This window comes from Carcharodon carcharias, chromosome 7, assembly GCF_017639515.1.
Source record: "Carcharodon carcharias isolate sCarCar2 chromosome 7, sCarCar2.pri, whole genome shotgun sequence".
In the NCBI taxonomy this organism is placed as follows: domain Eukaryota; kingdom Metazoa; phylum Chordata; class Chondrichthyes; order Lamniformes; family Lamnidae; genus Carcharodon; species Carcharodon carcharias.
The window spans coordinates 31,920,036-31,936,420 of NC_054473.1; the positions used below are offsets into that span (position 1 = coordinate 31,920,036).

Consider the following 16,385-nt stretch of genomic DNA (forward strand, 5'->3'; position numbering starts at 1 on the left):
CAGTATCCGAGGAGTTGCAAATGGAAATGAACACTACTGCAATCAAAAACAAAAACAGAATTACCTGGAAAAACTCAGCAGGTCTGGCAGCATCGGCGGAGAAGAAAAGAGTTGACGTTTCGAGTCCTCATGACCCTTCGACAGAACTTGAGTTCGAGTCCAGGAAAGAGCTGAAATTTCAGCTCTTTCCTGGACTCGAACTCAAGTTCTGTCGAAGGGTCATGAGGACTCGAAACGTCAACTCTTTTCTTCTCCGCCGATGCTGCCAGACCTACTGAGTTTTTCCAGGTAATTCTGTTTTTGTTTTGGATTTCCAGCATCCGCAGTTTTTTTGTTTTTATTACTCCTGCAATCATCCTGACTTCTAACTTTAAAGGGAAGGTCATATTGTCCGATTGAAAACAATTTCACATGGCTATATATCTTTGAGCAGAAACTTTAAACTGAGACATGACCAAATAAACTCTGAATGATATGAAGCAGTGTTTACTTAAAAATTCAACTTTAGCCCTAATGGACACAGTTCTACCTTAGCAGCAAGCGACTAACTTGTGCATTACATGGTTTAGCATTCCTGTTCTACTAAAACAACTCACCTTCTAACTTATTACAAGCAAGCTGATGGGAGAACTGTTAGCATATAAATTAATATCCATACACATTGTTGCAGATGAAAAAAAAACTTTTGGATTCCAAGCTACAGCCTAAAACTTTCAAGCAGAATGCTGACTTGCAATTCTCTAGGAATTTAGAAGCAGCTATAATTTTCTGGATTCCCACAGGGAATTCTTGAACAGCAGCCTTAAAAAGCAGGCTAGCATCTATAAAACACCATTATATCCCAGACTACACATGCCCCACCAAAGCCACGAATATCTACAACTAAGTAAACAACAGTCTCGCCTCTAATATCCTACCAACATATTGATATTTTTCTCAAAGCATAATTTGGTTTTCTTCACCTTAATAACCTTGCAAGACTTCAGAGAAAGAAAGCACTTTCATTAGCAAGGAGGAGAGTTGTGGTTGTGGGAATTAGGGAGAGCACTTTGATTCATTTTTGAGGGAATTTTGTGTTTTTGTTTCATTTTCCCCCTTCCTTGGTTGAATTGTGGAAAAAAATTTATGCTGGCAAATGCTTCTCATCTTGCACTTGCCAGGATAGACAAGAAGGCCAAATTTCACAGTGAGCAATAATTTATACTGTATGAGAAACGGACACTGATTGGATGAGTCATTGCCTTGGAGAGTGCACCAAGGACAATGCCTGGACCTGGTCCTTTTGTCTGCAGAGGACAGGTCCCTACATAGCCTTTCCTCTTTTGTTCCTTTTGTAGGGCTTCAGGATAACAATGGAACAGCAATACCATGAACAGCAGAGAAAGGAAACCTTGGAGTGCTTGAATTGCGGTGTGCACATGCTAAGATTACTTTGGGCAGTGAGTTAGAGAAAAAATACAATTTTTCATTTGTTTTAAGTACAAAAGTTGCTCTTCTCCTGCAGATTTTGTCCTTTCTGAAGCAGATGAAGGATGGTTGAAGGATTTGTAAATTCCTGGCAATCAGTAGACATGCATTTGTTGGACAGATCAGAGGACAAAAACACTGCTCAATTGCTTTGTTACTTTCTCCAATAGATTCTCAATCTGCAGTGACCTTGACAGTTTTCAGCCTACAATAACTCATCTGATATTTTTTATTGAGCCAGCTAAAAGTGAGAAAAATACAAGCCAATATTCAGCAAAAACAGTCAAGTCAAGGCAAACATGCCCTGGCCATTGGAAACTTCTTACTGCACCATAGTAGCAGCATGTCATGCAAGACAAAGTCTTTCCCAAAGCAAAGCAGTCATGGGTTTTCCAGGTGCTAAGGATATTCAGAGCAAGGGGAGAATAAAATGGAATGCTCATTGCTTTACGTGTTTGAATTGTGATAATTATGTTTCCTCAGAGAAACTCTGATTAATAGCCAAAAGGATAAAAGTAGTGGGTCAAAGGAGAGAAACAGAGTTTTTGACCTAAAATGAATGATTGAAGGATCTTTGCAAAAAAAAAGCTAAAGCATGATGACAATTAGAGAAATGTTTTTCATGTCAATGGCTTTTCATGAGGAATGGGATTCATTTAAAATAGTTAGAATCAGACAGATTGGCCAGGAATGTTAAAAGGAACAACTGGGAGGTCTTAAAATAATAGGGAACGAGACTGTTCTGGCTGTCTTTGAATGTGGCTTCTTGTCCTAAAGGATCTAAAGATGTTGCCAATTATAAAAGGACAATTTAAGATTAGAGCATTGAAATTCAGATAATTCCAGCATGAGAGATCCATAAGTAACAATTATTCCCTTCAAATGCTTTCATGCCAATGCTAGATGAATTAGAAATAGAATCAAATTCATATGCAGCTATGAAAGAAATAGGCATAAAAATCAGTATCTCACAGCATGGTGCCTGGTTATATCCGATATCGAAATAGGGCATATTGGGATAGGATAACTTGCTGAGGAATACAGTTCTAGTTGTTAGGAAGGATTTAATTCTTACAAAAAAAATAGTAACTAAAGCAATGAGTGCAGTCAGCCCTAGATTGGTCCTTGGTACCTATTACAAGTTTTCAGGCCAAGGGGCCAGCCAGAACAAGGCACTGGTTCAATGAGGAGTGCAGGGTACATGCCAGGAACAGCACCAGTTATACCTAAAAAATAAACCTGGTGAAGCTACCCAGAATTGATACATGCTACACAACAGAAGCAGCATGCTATAGACAGAGCTAAGTGATCCCACGACCAACAGGTTAGACCAAAGTTCTGTACATCCAGTTATAAATAGTGCTGGACAACAAGTTGGAATTGGAGGCTTCACAAAACAGCCCCATCCTCAACGATGGGGGAACCCAGCATGTCAATGCAAATGACAAGCTTGAAGCATTTGCAATCATCTTCAACCAGAGGTGCAGTGTGGATGACCTCCCTGAAGCCCCCATTATCATGGATGGTAGTCTTTAGATATCAATTCACTCCAACAATCAAGAAATGACAGAAGGCACTGAAAACAGCAAAGGCTTTAGGCCCTGACAACATCCCAGCTGCAGTAATGAAGACTTGTACTCCAGAACTAGCCATATCCCTAGTCAAACTGTTCCAATACAGGTACAACACCAGCATCTATCCAACAAAATGGAAAATTGCCCAGAGATGCCCTGTTCACACAAAAAAAGGACATATCTAATCCAGTCTACCCTTGTTCAGCAAAGTGATAGAAGATGCTCTCAACAGTTCTATCACGTGCTACTGACACAACAGTATCCTGCATCACCAATGCTCAGCTTGGGTCTTGCCAGGGTCACTCAGCTTCTGACCTCATTATAGCCTTGGTCCAATGATGGACAAGAGAGTGGAGTTCAAGTGGTGAGGCAGGAGTGACTGCCCTTGACATCAAGACAGCATTTGACTGATGTTACAACTGGACAAGCCCGATTCCAGGATGGAACACAGCTTGATAGATCCTAACTTTTTTTTTAAATTTGTTTGTTTAGATACTTGGAAAGTAGATACTTGGAGAGTCACAGCAGTCAGCTGATGAACTTTTAACAATAGAATAAAATATTTATTCAACATGAATTATATTACAATTCTCCTTCATCCACAACTATACCTTTACAGATATACAGATTTGTAAGGATAACACAAATTACAAAAGCTATCTTATACTCTAATATCCACAATAAGTACACAGTCCATGTAAACCAATTGGTGGCCTGTAGTCAGGCACACCAGACTCACTAAGTGACAGATGCCACCTCAATCAGATGCTGTGGATCTCTCAACCACCCCCAGACTCTTATCACATTGTCTTTCATACGAGGGTTTCCAATCTCCACTCTCCAAGACCTCAACTTGGAATCTTCTCCTCAACCAAAGCTCTCTCTCAGATGCCTTCCACAAGGGTTCAAGTCCAGGGTTTCGAACTTTCCTTCTGATGTTCCTCTCTCCTGGGTCAGCACACGCGTTCAAGCTTTCTTCCACACTCTCTCATTCACTCAGTTGTCAATAGTGTACCACTGCTTCATATGCCCATAGCAAAGAGTTACCTTTGGCTGTCTCTTTGGATATTTTGGCTTCTCACAAGTCTTTATTACTTTAAACTTGAAGCTTGGAGCCTTTATCTGCCCCTTTGTCAGGACCTTTTTCCAGGTTCCTGTCCTTCCTTTCACTAGCAGGTCTTCTTGGGACTTTCTCCTGTTCCACTCCCCTGGATCCTGGGGATTTTCTTCTTTAGCTTGGGACTTGCTATCTGTCCCATCTGGGTTGCTTCTGCTTGGCAGCTGTTTGCAAAAACTGAAAAAAACTGCTGTTTCTAGTTTCTTCTGTATCTGTGGGAGGGGCCTGCCTTTTTGGACCCCTGTTGTTAAATAGCCCAGTTTTTCTACTTTTGTTGGTGCTTAACTTCTCTTATAGCCATCAGCTCTCAATTAGAAATGCAGGCATCTTTTAAAATGAAACTAAAACTCAACTTAACTTTTAATAGATGCAGAAATACAACTCAAACAGAAACATTAAAGCTAAAACTCATTCCTAACACCCACAAATACCAATATAAAACTTACTCTAACTGTTCCTATTGCCTAATGGCAAGTGTTAAATCAAGGCACCCTTGCAAAATAGAAGGCAATGGGAATCAGGGATGAAACTACTGGTTGGAGTCACACCCAGCACAAAGGAAGATGGCTGTGCAGTTGGAGTCAATCATCCCATTCCCTGGACATCACTGCAGGAATTCCTCAGGATAGTGTCCTAGGCCCAATCATGGACAGAAAAATCAATAATGAAGAGTATCTATCTCCAACTGTTGCCTGGGATGAAACATTTAAGTTATGAAGAGAGGTTGGATAGACTTGGTTTGTTTTCGTTGGAGCAAAGAAGACTGAGAGGCGACCTGATTGAGGTGTACAAGATTATGAGGGGCATGGACAGGGTGGATAGGGAGCAGCTGTTCCCCTTAGTTGAAGAATCAGTCACAAGGGGACATAAGTTCAAGGTGAGGGGGCAGGAGGTTTAGGGGGGATGTGAGGAAAAACTTTTTTTTACCCAGAGGGTGGTGACAGTCTGGAATGCGCTGCCTGGGAGGGTGGTGGAGGCGGATTGCCTCACGTCCTTTAAAAAGTAACTGGATAAGCACTTGGCATGTCGTAACATTCAAGGCAATGGGCCAAGCGCTGATAAATGGGATTAGGTAGGTAGGTCAGGTGTTTCTCACATGTCGGTGCAGACTCGATGGGCCGAAGGGCCTCTTCAGCACTGTGATTCTGATTCTGAAGCTTTTGAATAAAAGTTCAGAAGTGGGGATATTCACTGATGATTGCACAGAGCTCATAATGCCTCTGTTCATATTCCCAAGCAGCAAGACCCAGACATCAGCCCAAGCTGGAATGTTAAATGGCAAGTAACATTTGTGCCATACAAGCACCAGGTAATCTCCAGTGAACAAATCTAACCATCTCCCCTTGACATTCAATAGTATTACCATCACTGAATCACCCACTGACCAGAAATTGAACTGGACCAGCTATGTAAGTACTGTGGTTACAAGAGCAAGTCAGAGGCTGGGAATTCTGCAGCAAGTAACTCATCCCCTGCTTCCCCAAAGCCTGTCCACAAGACAAGTCAGGAATATGATGGAATGCTCTCCACTTGCCTGGATGAGTACAAGTCCAAAACCACTCAAGAAGCTTGACACCATCCAGGACAAAGTAGCCCATTTGACTGGCACCCCATCCACTACCGGCACACAATGGCAGTGTGTACTATATACAATGATACACAGCATCAACTCACTCAGGTTCCTTTGACAGCACGTTTCAAATCCATAAGCTCCACCACCTAGAGGGACAACGGTAATGTGCAGCAGACTGAAATCCTGAAACTGCTCCCTTACAGCACTGTGGGTGTAGCTGCACCACACGACCACAGCAGTTCAAAGTGGCACATCAGCACCTTAAAAGGACAATTGGGGATGGGCAATAAATACTGGCCTTGTTAACAATGCCCACATCTCATGAATGAATAAAAAATGTACAAGTGGCCTTAAAAAGACATGCCAGGTGAAACAGCTCCATTTTTATAGGAATGCATCACATCCATTCTCAAGATTCCATGCTGTGAGCAACAGTTTAAAATTTAAAAAACATTAAAGCAGTTACCTGGTTCCATTCTCATCTACCCAATTGTAGCCAGAAAACCATTTAATGGTTTTGCTTCCCAAACTGGTACCTCTGGTGTATCTCAAACATCTATCCTTTTTTCTCCCCTCCTATTTCTCATCTATTGCCTCCCTTGGTGACATCTGAAAGCACAGCATTAGTATTCACATGTATGCCAATAACACAGAGCTTCCTCACCATCAGTGCTCTTGACTCCTCTACTGGTGGCAAAGTTAGCATCCAGTACTGGATGAGTATAAATTTCTTCCAATTAAATATTTGGAAGACTGTCTCTGTCCCCCACTCCAAACACAGTTCCCTAGCTACTGACTCCATCCCCCTCCCTGGCAACAATCTGAGACTGAACCAAACTGTTTGCAATTTTGGTGTCCTATTGAGCCAGAGTTGAGCTTCTGACCACATCTGTGTAATTACTGAAACTGCCTATTCCAACGCCCACAATATCATCCTTGCCTCAGCACATCGGCTGCTGCAACCTTCGACCATGTCATTTGCCACCTTTAGACTTGACTATACCAATACACTTCTCGTTGGCTTCCCGCATTCTACCCTCTGTAAAACTTATGTCCTTACTCGTAACATCCTGTTCACCTATGTTCCATGTACTCCCTGACCTGCACTTGATCCCAATCGCACAACTGATTATAGAGAATTCTCCACCTTGTTTTGAAATCCCATGGCCTCACTCTTCTCCCTGTAATCTCCTCCAGCCCACAACCCTCCATGGTACCTGACCTTGCCTAATTCTGGCCTCTGAGGCTCACCAATTTTAAGTTGATCTACCATTTGTGGTTATGCCTTCCACTGCCTAAACTACTCTGCCTCTCTTTCTTCCTTTATGATACTCATTAAAACCTACCTCTTGGACCAAGCTTTTGGCATTCTGTCCTAATATGGCCTTATTTGGCTCAGTACCTAACTTTGCTTTAAATGCTGTTTAGCACCTTGGGGCATTTCTGTTAACTAAATATAAAGTTGCTGCTGTTGTTCAGTTTTAGTTGATGTAATTGGGACAATATTGTTCCAAATATTAGTACAACAGTTCACAAAAAAATTCCTGCACTTAAGTTCTATTTCATACAATAGATCATTAGAATTCCAAACTCAATTACCTAATCAAACAAGCTTGTTGCAATCATGAACTTGGGAACCAAACAAAAAAAAAAGCACACCAAGTATTTTTATTCAAGAATCTATTTATTCTCATGGACAGCAGGGTTAATGGCTACGGAAGCAGTTCACTTGTCAGTTTTACTGGCCTCTTTACCAGCGTAAAACCATTTATTTGATTTAATGCCTACAGTCCAGCATGTTTGACTCCATCAAGTTTCTGATAGATTAGTTTAGTCATTTGGTAGTACAGAACTTGAGTATTGCTGAAAGAAAGGCATGAATGCAAGACGAAAAGCTTTGACAGCATCAGGACAAATCACAAGAATGCCAATGTCAGGGGAAGCAGCAACTTTACATTGTATGAGAAGAGTACGCTGATTGGTCAGCAAGTGGACTCTGATTGGCAAAGGCATTGCACCATGGAGAATGCACCAGTTAAATGGTGACTAACAGTTAACTGCCAAGCATTGTTGGAAATTTAAACCAGGCAGCTTGACTCTGATTGGTCAAGGCACTGCCCTGAGGAATGAGCCAGCAAATTTTTGTCACTTATTTTGTTTGGCTGAAACAGGAGTAGTGTGCGTACATGTTCTGTCTGCAAAGAACAGGGGCCTACGTATTAATATGTAGCTTTCAATACACACAAATGCACCACACTCGAGCCCAACTGACAGACAATCTTAAATTGGTTGCCAGCGTATTATTAAGCAAATGTTGTCCAATCGTGGAATCACATCTAATGTTGGACAATGGTGTTTTGAGTTTTGCAAGCATAGGCTGGTTAAGTATGTTCTGTTCCTTGCCTGTTGCGAACAGCAGAAGGAACATGCTGTTTGATATGATCCACCAGTCTTTGGAATGTACTGCCTACATACCTAGCATCATACTGGCACTGAAATTCATACACCACATTACTCGTGTGAGCTAGGCAGAACATCTTGACAGCAGCATCCTGTTAGTAGTGGATACCATTCATACTGCTGTGACATAGTAGCAGGGTGAAACAGCTACCTTCACCTGTTGCTCAAATTTTGAAGATACCTTGCCCTTCCAGAGTAATCTGAGGTAGACGGGGCACTTCTCAGGGCTGGAAGTGACAGCCGTAGGGCCATTCATAAGTTTGTGCGATATAACTTTGTTCACCAACTTTTGTTTTCCTCTAGAGGAGAAAAGGCAAATTTTAAAAACATGTACATTAGAAAATAATCCTCCCAAGTTATGATGGACTCTGGGATCATTTGTTAAATTCATAGAAGATTCATTTCTACTTTTGAGCATTTGATACTATTCTCCATTTGTTTAAGTAGACAGAACAGATGCAACCTTTTATTGACTCCAAAAACAAAGATTCAAACCATCTTCACTTGACCAACCATCAACACTGACATCATTTCCAGGAAGTCTTACCACAGTTCCCCTCTGTGGGAATTGAACCATGCCATGACCTGACTTAAGCAAACTAGGAACAAGTTATCACCCATTAAAACTTGAGATTTAGTGACTCTCTTGCTTTAGAAAGCATACCTTGAGAAAAGGAGCAAAGTAATAACTGGCTGTATTCTATAGCCCTTAAATACTCTATATAGAAAGAGATTACATTTATAAACAAACCTAAACCATTTGAACATTTTGTCCATGTACAGGAGGCTTGTAATCATTCTGGAGAACACACAGATTGTTTAAAAAATCCAATGTAAAACAGACTTTATAATTTAACAAATGATCCCAGAGTCCATCATGAACTTAGGAAAATTATCTAACGTACATGTTTAAGATTTTTTTCAGCCTTTTCTCCTCTAGGAGGAGATCACAAGTTGGGGAACAAAGTTATATCCAAGGCTTGTAGCTTGAAAGAATGTGTGCTCACAAAGATTTGTAAAATGTACTAACACCATAACTAGTTAAATGCTAATGAAAAAAAAGTTTTGATATTTCCCCAAAACCTGCAAACAATCAACCTATCACATTAATGGCTGAAAAAGTTGCATCCCATTGGGTTGGGGGGCTCTTTGTCCTGCACATTCAGAAAAGGTCCTGCCTTGGGTTGCGAATATGGAGATAAACAGGCAAAACGTCCATTTGAAGAAACAAGCTGCAAGGACAGTCTGGTCCAAAGCCTGCAAGATGGCTAGAATACCGAAGAACAAATAAAAGTCAAGTAATCGATCCGCCAATATGCAGGCATGTAGTATGTTGTTATTTTGTATCACAGTGTACCAAGACAAGTTGTCCTATTGAATTCAAGCACAACCGTTTATCTCTTTTTGTTTGCGGTTCTAAAAATTACAAATAGGTTTTTCATATCTGGAATTGTCATATGTTTTCTCAGACCTCTTTCAAAAATATTGAAGCAACAGACTGGAAGGCACGTGAAAGATGTGTTATGGGCTTGCAAGTCAAGGTGAATGCATTGTTACATCACTTGATTTACACCACGGTATAAGCAGATACAGTGAAAGTCAATTTTGGCATGCAAAGTGTTTATGATGAAGTTACTAGAATAGGTGACCAAAAAGCTTGATTAAAGATACAGGTTTTAAAGGGGTGTCTTAAAAAAAGGTGGAGACAGAGGTGAAGATAGAGATTTAGGGAGATCTATCCTGCTAAAGGAACAGGTGCCGGTGATGGACGGAAAGACGTGGATGATGGACAAGAAACCACAGTCAGTGGAATGTAGAGTTCTTAGATGGCTGTAGGGTATGACATAGATAGGAATGGATGAAATATGCAGGGATCTGAACACAAGGATGAGAAAATTAAGGTGTGGTAGACAGGAGCCAACCTAACTCAGAGCTGGACACAGTGCAGGTTAAGATGTGAACAAACATTTGGATGAACCGGAGTTTAGTGAGGGTGGAGCAACAAGAAGAGCATTGGAATAGTCATGTGAAAAGGAAAACATGGATTAAAATGGTTTCAGCAGCAGAAACATGCAATGCCTGATTCTTCTACTTCTGCAGCAGTCTTTCTGATGGAGAGGATATGCTATCAGGAACACAGCTTGGTCAAGTAACAATCTACAGTTGCAACAGTCACTAATGAATCCAAAAAGATGACCGAGATCTTCAAATACCGTAAATGGGTCCACTGTTACTGAGATGAGGATGCTTGAGCACTTTGAATAGGTTCCAGATTACTACACAGAGAAGCATACCCTGAGATATGGAATAAGAGGAGGATGTTGGAATCTGTGGCCATTACAGACTGAGACCTATATAAGGGAATACCGTGAAAACATCAGTTATGAACATAGAAAAGACAAGTATAAATCAACCTATACTTACAAGCTCCAACCATGGATTGCCCCCTCCAAAATGTTTACAAACCATATATACACAAAAAGTTGAGCTTCATAAACATTAAAGATCACACTAAAGACCGAATTTGGTGCCTTAAAAAGTCTTGACCAGGTGTGGTTCTAAAGAAATAAATGATGATGAAGAAAGGGGGATTATGTGAGGAAAAGTAAATTTGCTGGAGGAAAGATTGAAGGATTTAAAAAATGTATTTAAGCACAATCCAAGCATGAATCAATGAATATCAGTAATACTTAAAGCTGCACCCATTTGTCTGCTACATCCAGGCTGAGATTACTACAACCCAAATAACCAATGCTTGCATAGTACTCTTGGCATGGCCAAATGCCACAATGGCCCACAGACGCTGGGGGAAGGATACATAAAAGACAGACACTGGCCAGCAATTTAGGAAAAAACATAAAACTGCAGAGATTTGATGGCGAGGTGGGGATAAAAAGAAATGGAGGATAAAAGAAAGTCATAGATCAGTAAGCAAGCAGATACGTAGAACTAGAGAAAGCCAAAAGGAGTATGCTGCAAAACCATGGAGGGACTGCAAACAAAGACAAGAACTTCAGAGTAATTTCAGTTTGAAGTTATACGAATAGGTCAAGCGTAAGGTAAAAGTTCTTCAACACAGATAAAAGAAAAGGTATTTCAAATATCGTGTTCACATCCATATTCATGAACCTTTGAAGCTCATTTGCTAAGGTATCAATTCCATTCCAAATTTTACAGAAGTATCAATTTTCTTTAACAACTTAACTTTGAGGCCCATGAAGTAGAGTTTCATATCTGCTGTTAACACAAGTTCAATGTGCGCAAAATGTCAGTGTTGCAATTGAAGTTCTCTCCCAAAACACGTTCAACCAAAGATAGTTTCCTTAAGAAAATCTGCATCTAAGACATGATGGAAGTGAGGGAATTCCATAGCACTGCTATTTTATTTGCACAATAGGTGGCCAATGTAGTCTCCACTACATTCTTCTGCTACTTCTAAAGATGAGACATGATAAATTTTAAGCTTGTAACAATTACAAACAAGAAGCAAAACACACAAGAATCATCAATATTCCCTTACTACTGGATCTGTTTTAAAAGAAGAGTCTTTAGGTCATTCCAATTACCTTTAAACCGTTTGTCTGGTGAAATGGCACACACCAAAGACCTCCAATGGAGCTGCTCTAGATTCCCCTCTATCAAAACCAGGCAGTCAAACTAGTCAGACCGCTGTCCAAATAGTTATGTTTTTCTTTTAATCAAAGAAGCCTGTTCCTTGTTCAAAGGACTAATTTCCAATAGTCAGTCGGAATATTTATCGACTAAACCAAAGAGATGTGAATAGCAATCTCTCGACTGTTTATGGAATTGTTCGCCCTCAATACCTGCCTGCAACAGAATCTATTTAGAATGCCTCATGAACACATTCAGTAATACTGAAAAGGCCATTGGACTAGACAAACAACTAAAAAAGTTTGTTCAGTTGGCAACTTGACTTCCCATGAAACTAAATGCTATCTCTGGGCACCTTGTGTATTGATTTTCTCCTCAACAAATGCAGAAGATTTCATGTCTCAGACCACAACTTACATGAATCAGATGTATTCAAGAAAATACAATACAGAAATCTTAGTTAAGGTTTGCTTTTCAGTTGCTTACCTTCCCTTCTTTTAAATGTGTTTGCTCTTAAGTCATCTTTCAAAACTAAGCTTTTCATTGAAAGCTACAAAAATATACATTTGATAAACTGTTTTTATTAGCTACCAAAATATGGTTATAAAATCAGTAATATATCAAAGCTTATTGTTCAGTTTTCTCTCCCATTGGGTACTTTTAAATTTGCTTAGCCTTGTGATATTCTTTTCCCCTCAACATTGGTCAGAAGGTACTTCCACAATATTAACTTGCATCTCAACTCATCATATGCAGTTTCAGATACTGGAAAGTAAAAGGTCTTTTAGTTTGGCAAAAATAATTGTTTTATTCCTCCTTATCTTGACTGAACATAGTGCTGAAACAAACATTTTACTGCATAAGATATAGAAGCAAGCTACTATAAAAATGTGTGCATGGTGAAGGACATGCATAAAAGCAAAACATGCAAGAATCATTTAAAATTTAATCAGATGGCCTCCTATAAGAAGCCAGCAAATTGTACTGAAGACCACAATAAGTTTCTGAGGGGAGAAACAATAGTCCAGGCTGATTTAAGTAACGATGAAAGGTTGCAGACCTGAAAACGTTAACTGTTTCACTCTCCACAGGTGCTGCCAAACCTGCTGAGATTCCCAGCACCCGCAGTATTTCGCTTTCGTGATCTGGTTAAAGTGCTGGCTTGTTGGGCCAAATGGGATTCTGTTGTTGTTGTTTGGATGAGAAAAAGGCCCCGTCATGATATTTACAAAAGATGCTGTTTAAACTAATTGAAGAGTCACATAATCCAACCCATTTTCTATTGCATGTTGAAGAGTCAGAAAACCTATGTTAGCAACCACACGCCGGCTCCTTTCCTTCCAAGATGTGGGCACATGGAGAGGTTTACCCAGCACACGATGGTTCGCCCTGATGGCTCAAATCTCCGGCGCAAACATCTCTAGCGACACCATTTCCAACCTGAGGAAACAAAAACAGAAACTGCTGGGAAAACTCAGCAGGTCAGGCAGCACCTGTGGAGAGAGAAACAGTTTAACGTTTCCAATCCCAACTGGGGGTCTCGAAAAACGTTAACTCTTGTTTCTCCCTCGACAGATGCTGTCAGACCTTGCGGGGTTTTGCAGCACATTCTGTTTTTGATGTCAGGTTTCCAGCATCCGCAATATTTCGATCTTGGGCAATCTGAAGAAAGCGTTTCCAAACATCGCCCCGCCCTCCTCACGCTCGCCAGCAGCACGCATGCACGCCGCTACACCTTCCCGCCTGGCGGCGGAAAGCAGCAACCCCAGTGGCAGCGCAGACACTGGTATTCACTGGAGACTCAGGATCAGATCATGGTGACATTCATGATCAGGAAAAAGAAAATAGCAATAACACACACACACACAAAATTACTAACGTCATCATCAGCGAATAAGGATCCAATCAATAGCATATCACAAAAAAATGTAGCACTGTAACCCAACACCACAGCAAACAAGTAATACAATAGCATTCAGCCTTTGCAGAACGACTCAATGTCCTCCCACCAAGGCTAAAGCTAACCTTTATCACAAAGCTGTTTCTTTTTAATTGAACGTTCCATTAGCTGCACTGAGAAATTCTATTCATAACTATTTGGAGTATGTACATATTTGCACCATTTCACGTCAGAATTTTCCAATGTTAGCTTCAACTTGTACTAGTGTTACAGCTGAGTGGCATTTTCCCTGCTGTCATGTATAGATCTCGCTCATTGTACACCAGTGGATAGATGCTCTGTGCTTTACAGGTACCTTTCCTTTCGGTTCTACGTAGTCAGTTAATATGATGACTAGAGTTAAAATTTCCCTTCTTAAAAAAGGTAAAAAGAATGTTTCTGTAGGCTCACTTTATTTAAAAGGAATACAACAGCGTTAAAGGAAGGTGGTGTCACTGGGAAAGCCAGATAGTGAAACAAGGACAGAACTTCCTATTTGGAATAGTTTAACATTCAAGAATAACAGTCGCGGTGTGTCTAAGCGGGGAGAAATAAGAGTCTAAAATTATTCCACAGTAAATCTTGAGCAGTTATGAGGTCACTGACACCTTGTTATTCCATTCGCCCAAACACAAGCGCAATTCAATCGAGTTATTTACATTACTGAAATACATACATCTCGAAAATATTTAATATAAACATACAAGGACATCCTCGACACCCGGAGGCATGAATGTATCGGAAAAGCCGAGGCCATTGTTCCATTTCTGGGAGTTTAGATACTAAATATATCATGGATTATGGATTAAGCAAATCGACTTATCAGGATGCCAAGATACCACAGATGTTGCCGGATATCATAACCATTTCACTGAAGCAGTATTTCACTTCACTTCTGACAACATGCACTATTCTCCCAGAAAGTCCTCTTAGCGCTTGAATAAAAATCGTTCAGTTTTTGAAATGCTTCACAAACTATTGCGACTCTGCTCTGTTGCTGTCTTACGACTTCGACAGAATCCACATTCGTTTGATTTATTGTTTCGTCGCATATATAACATTACTCATCTCAATACCTCATCGCGTGAAGCTAAAACGCCCCGAGGTAGGAAACGCCAGATATTTATCCTGAACGCTTAAGTTATTTTCTCTTCAGGTTGTCAGGAGGGAGAGTGGGTGGGGAGCTGAGAATTGATGACCCTTAAACGTTTTGTAGAATTTTGACTTGCGTGTGTTTGTTTTTGGAGAAAATACGATTCCTACTTTAAGACTTTTAAAATCACAAATACATGGACTTCCATTCACATCCACAAACTCAAAACTATGCTGATCGCCAACACGTTATAAATTATAATTTAAAAAAAAGTTTTGGAGGTGGCAATGATTAGAAGGTCCTCTTTAAAAAGGTCTCCAGATGCGTGTTACTATCGCGCTTGATACGCCGCTAAATGAATGAAAGCAGCAGCCCTGTAATAAAAAAATGCAGTAGCTTCACTTTCTGCAGCTGCTTCCGAAAAGATAATTAAAGTCAAGAGCAATGGGCACGGTCATATGATTACCCAGTTCCTGGAATTACTAGAAATGCATTAAAATTACCCGTGCTATACAAAAACAAAAAAGGATCAGCTCTCTAGAGACTAGGGTGCAGACCTTCCTTATTTAGCCGAGTCTTTCATATCTCTGCCCATACAACTTGAATCAGTGCATGCTACTCCGTTCCTGCTCGTTTGCTTTATACCCCCTTTGGAATATATATATATATATATATATATATATATGTGAAAACATAGTTTGTCTTTTGCTAACTATTTCCGTAAAAGATTAACGAAAGCCCACACTTTACCAGGAATAACGGTTGTTCATACATTACGAGATGCCGACACTTCAGATTTGCAACTTAAGCAGCCCACTAAGATGCCCAAAATGCAATTTTAGCTCGGAATAACGGGTAACACTTTGCAAACGTAATTATATTGGATATAGAATCCGGAGCAAGAGTATCAGCAATTCTTACTTTTCTTGCTTTAAGTCCTCTTTAATTGATGCTAGAGGCGTATAGTTGGTGCTCTGCAAACGGCAAGTGGTCAGATGCCGCTGGTGCTCCTCTTTGAGACAGGCATTCTCCTTCCACAGCTCGGCCACTTGCTGCTCCAGCTCCTCGATACGCTTCTTCTGGTTCTCTAGCAACTCTTGCTGGGTCTCGATTATTTTATTTAGCTCTTTTAGATATTCCACGGCTCGGTTCGGGTTCTCCGCTGCGCCTTCCATGGCGAAGGAACGCCGTGCATGAAGTCCGTTATGTCCGCGGGAAATCAAATCACAACCTTTCCTTAGTGAGGTAAACGCTAAGCGCCTTTTCCCAGCTGCTCTCCGCCATTGTTTGTTTTGCACTGAGTGAGTGAGTGAGCGGGTGGCTAGAGATTTGGCCACAGCCGCATGCCGTCCAGCTGAGCTCAATGTTCATCACACGTACCGCCTCAACGTGCCTTTCACCAGCCAGCTACACTTCATTGAGGGAAATACATTTAAAAGGGCAATTTCCTAATCTCGTTTCGTAGCTTTCATCGTGTGTCTTGCACACCCGCTTTAAGGTAAAATGTGAAAGAAAGCCAAAGGTAATTGGCTGGAATGGACTGGGTCAAA

At 40.6% G+C, this 16,385-nt stretch overlaps 1 protein-coding gene across 2 annotated transcripts in view; it reads right to left on the minus strand.

Moving 5' to 3' along the window:
• iqsec1b (IQ motif and Sec7 domain ArfGEF 1b) overlaps positions 1–16,122 on the minus strand; it is a 505,028-nt gene extending 488,906 nt beyond the window's left edge. For both annotated transcript variants that reach the window (XM_041191310.1, XM_041191313.1), the window contains exon 1: positions 15,757–16,122. In XM_041191310.1, the coding sequence (XP_041047244.1) occupies positions 15,757–16,010 (254 nt within the window). In that variant the 5' untranslated portion in view covers positions 16,011–16,122. The remainder of the gene's footprint in view (positions 1–15,756) is intronic.
• Positions 16,123–16,385: the final 263 nt, after the last annotated feature.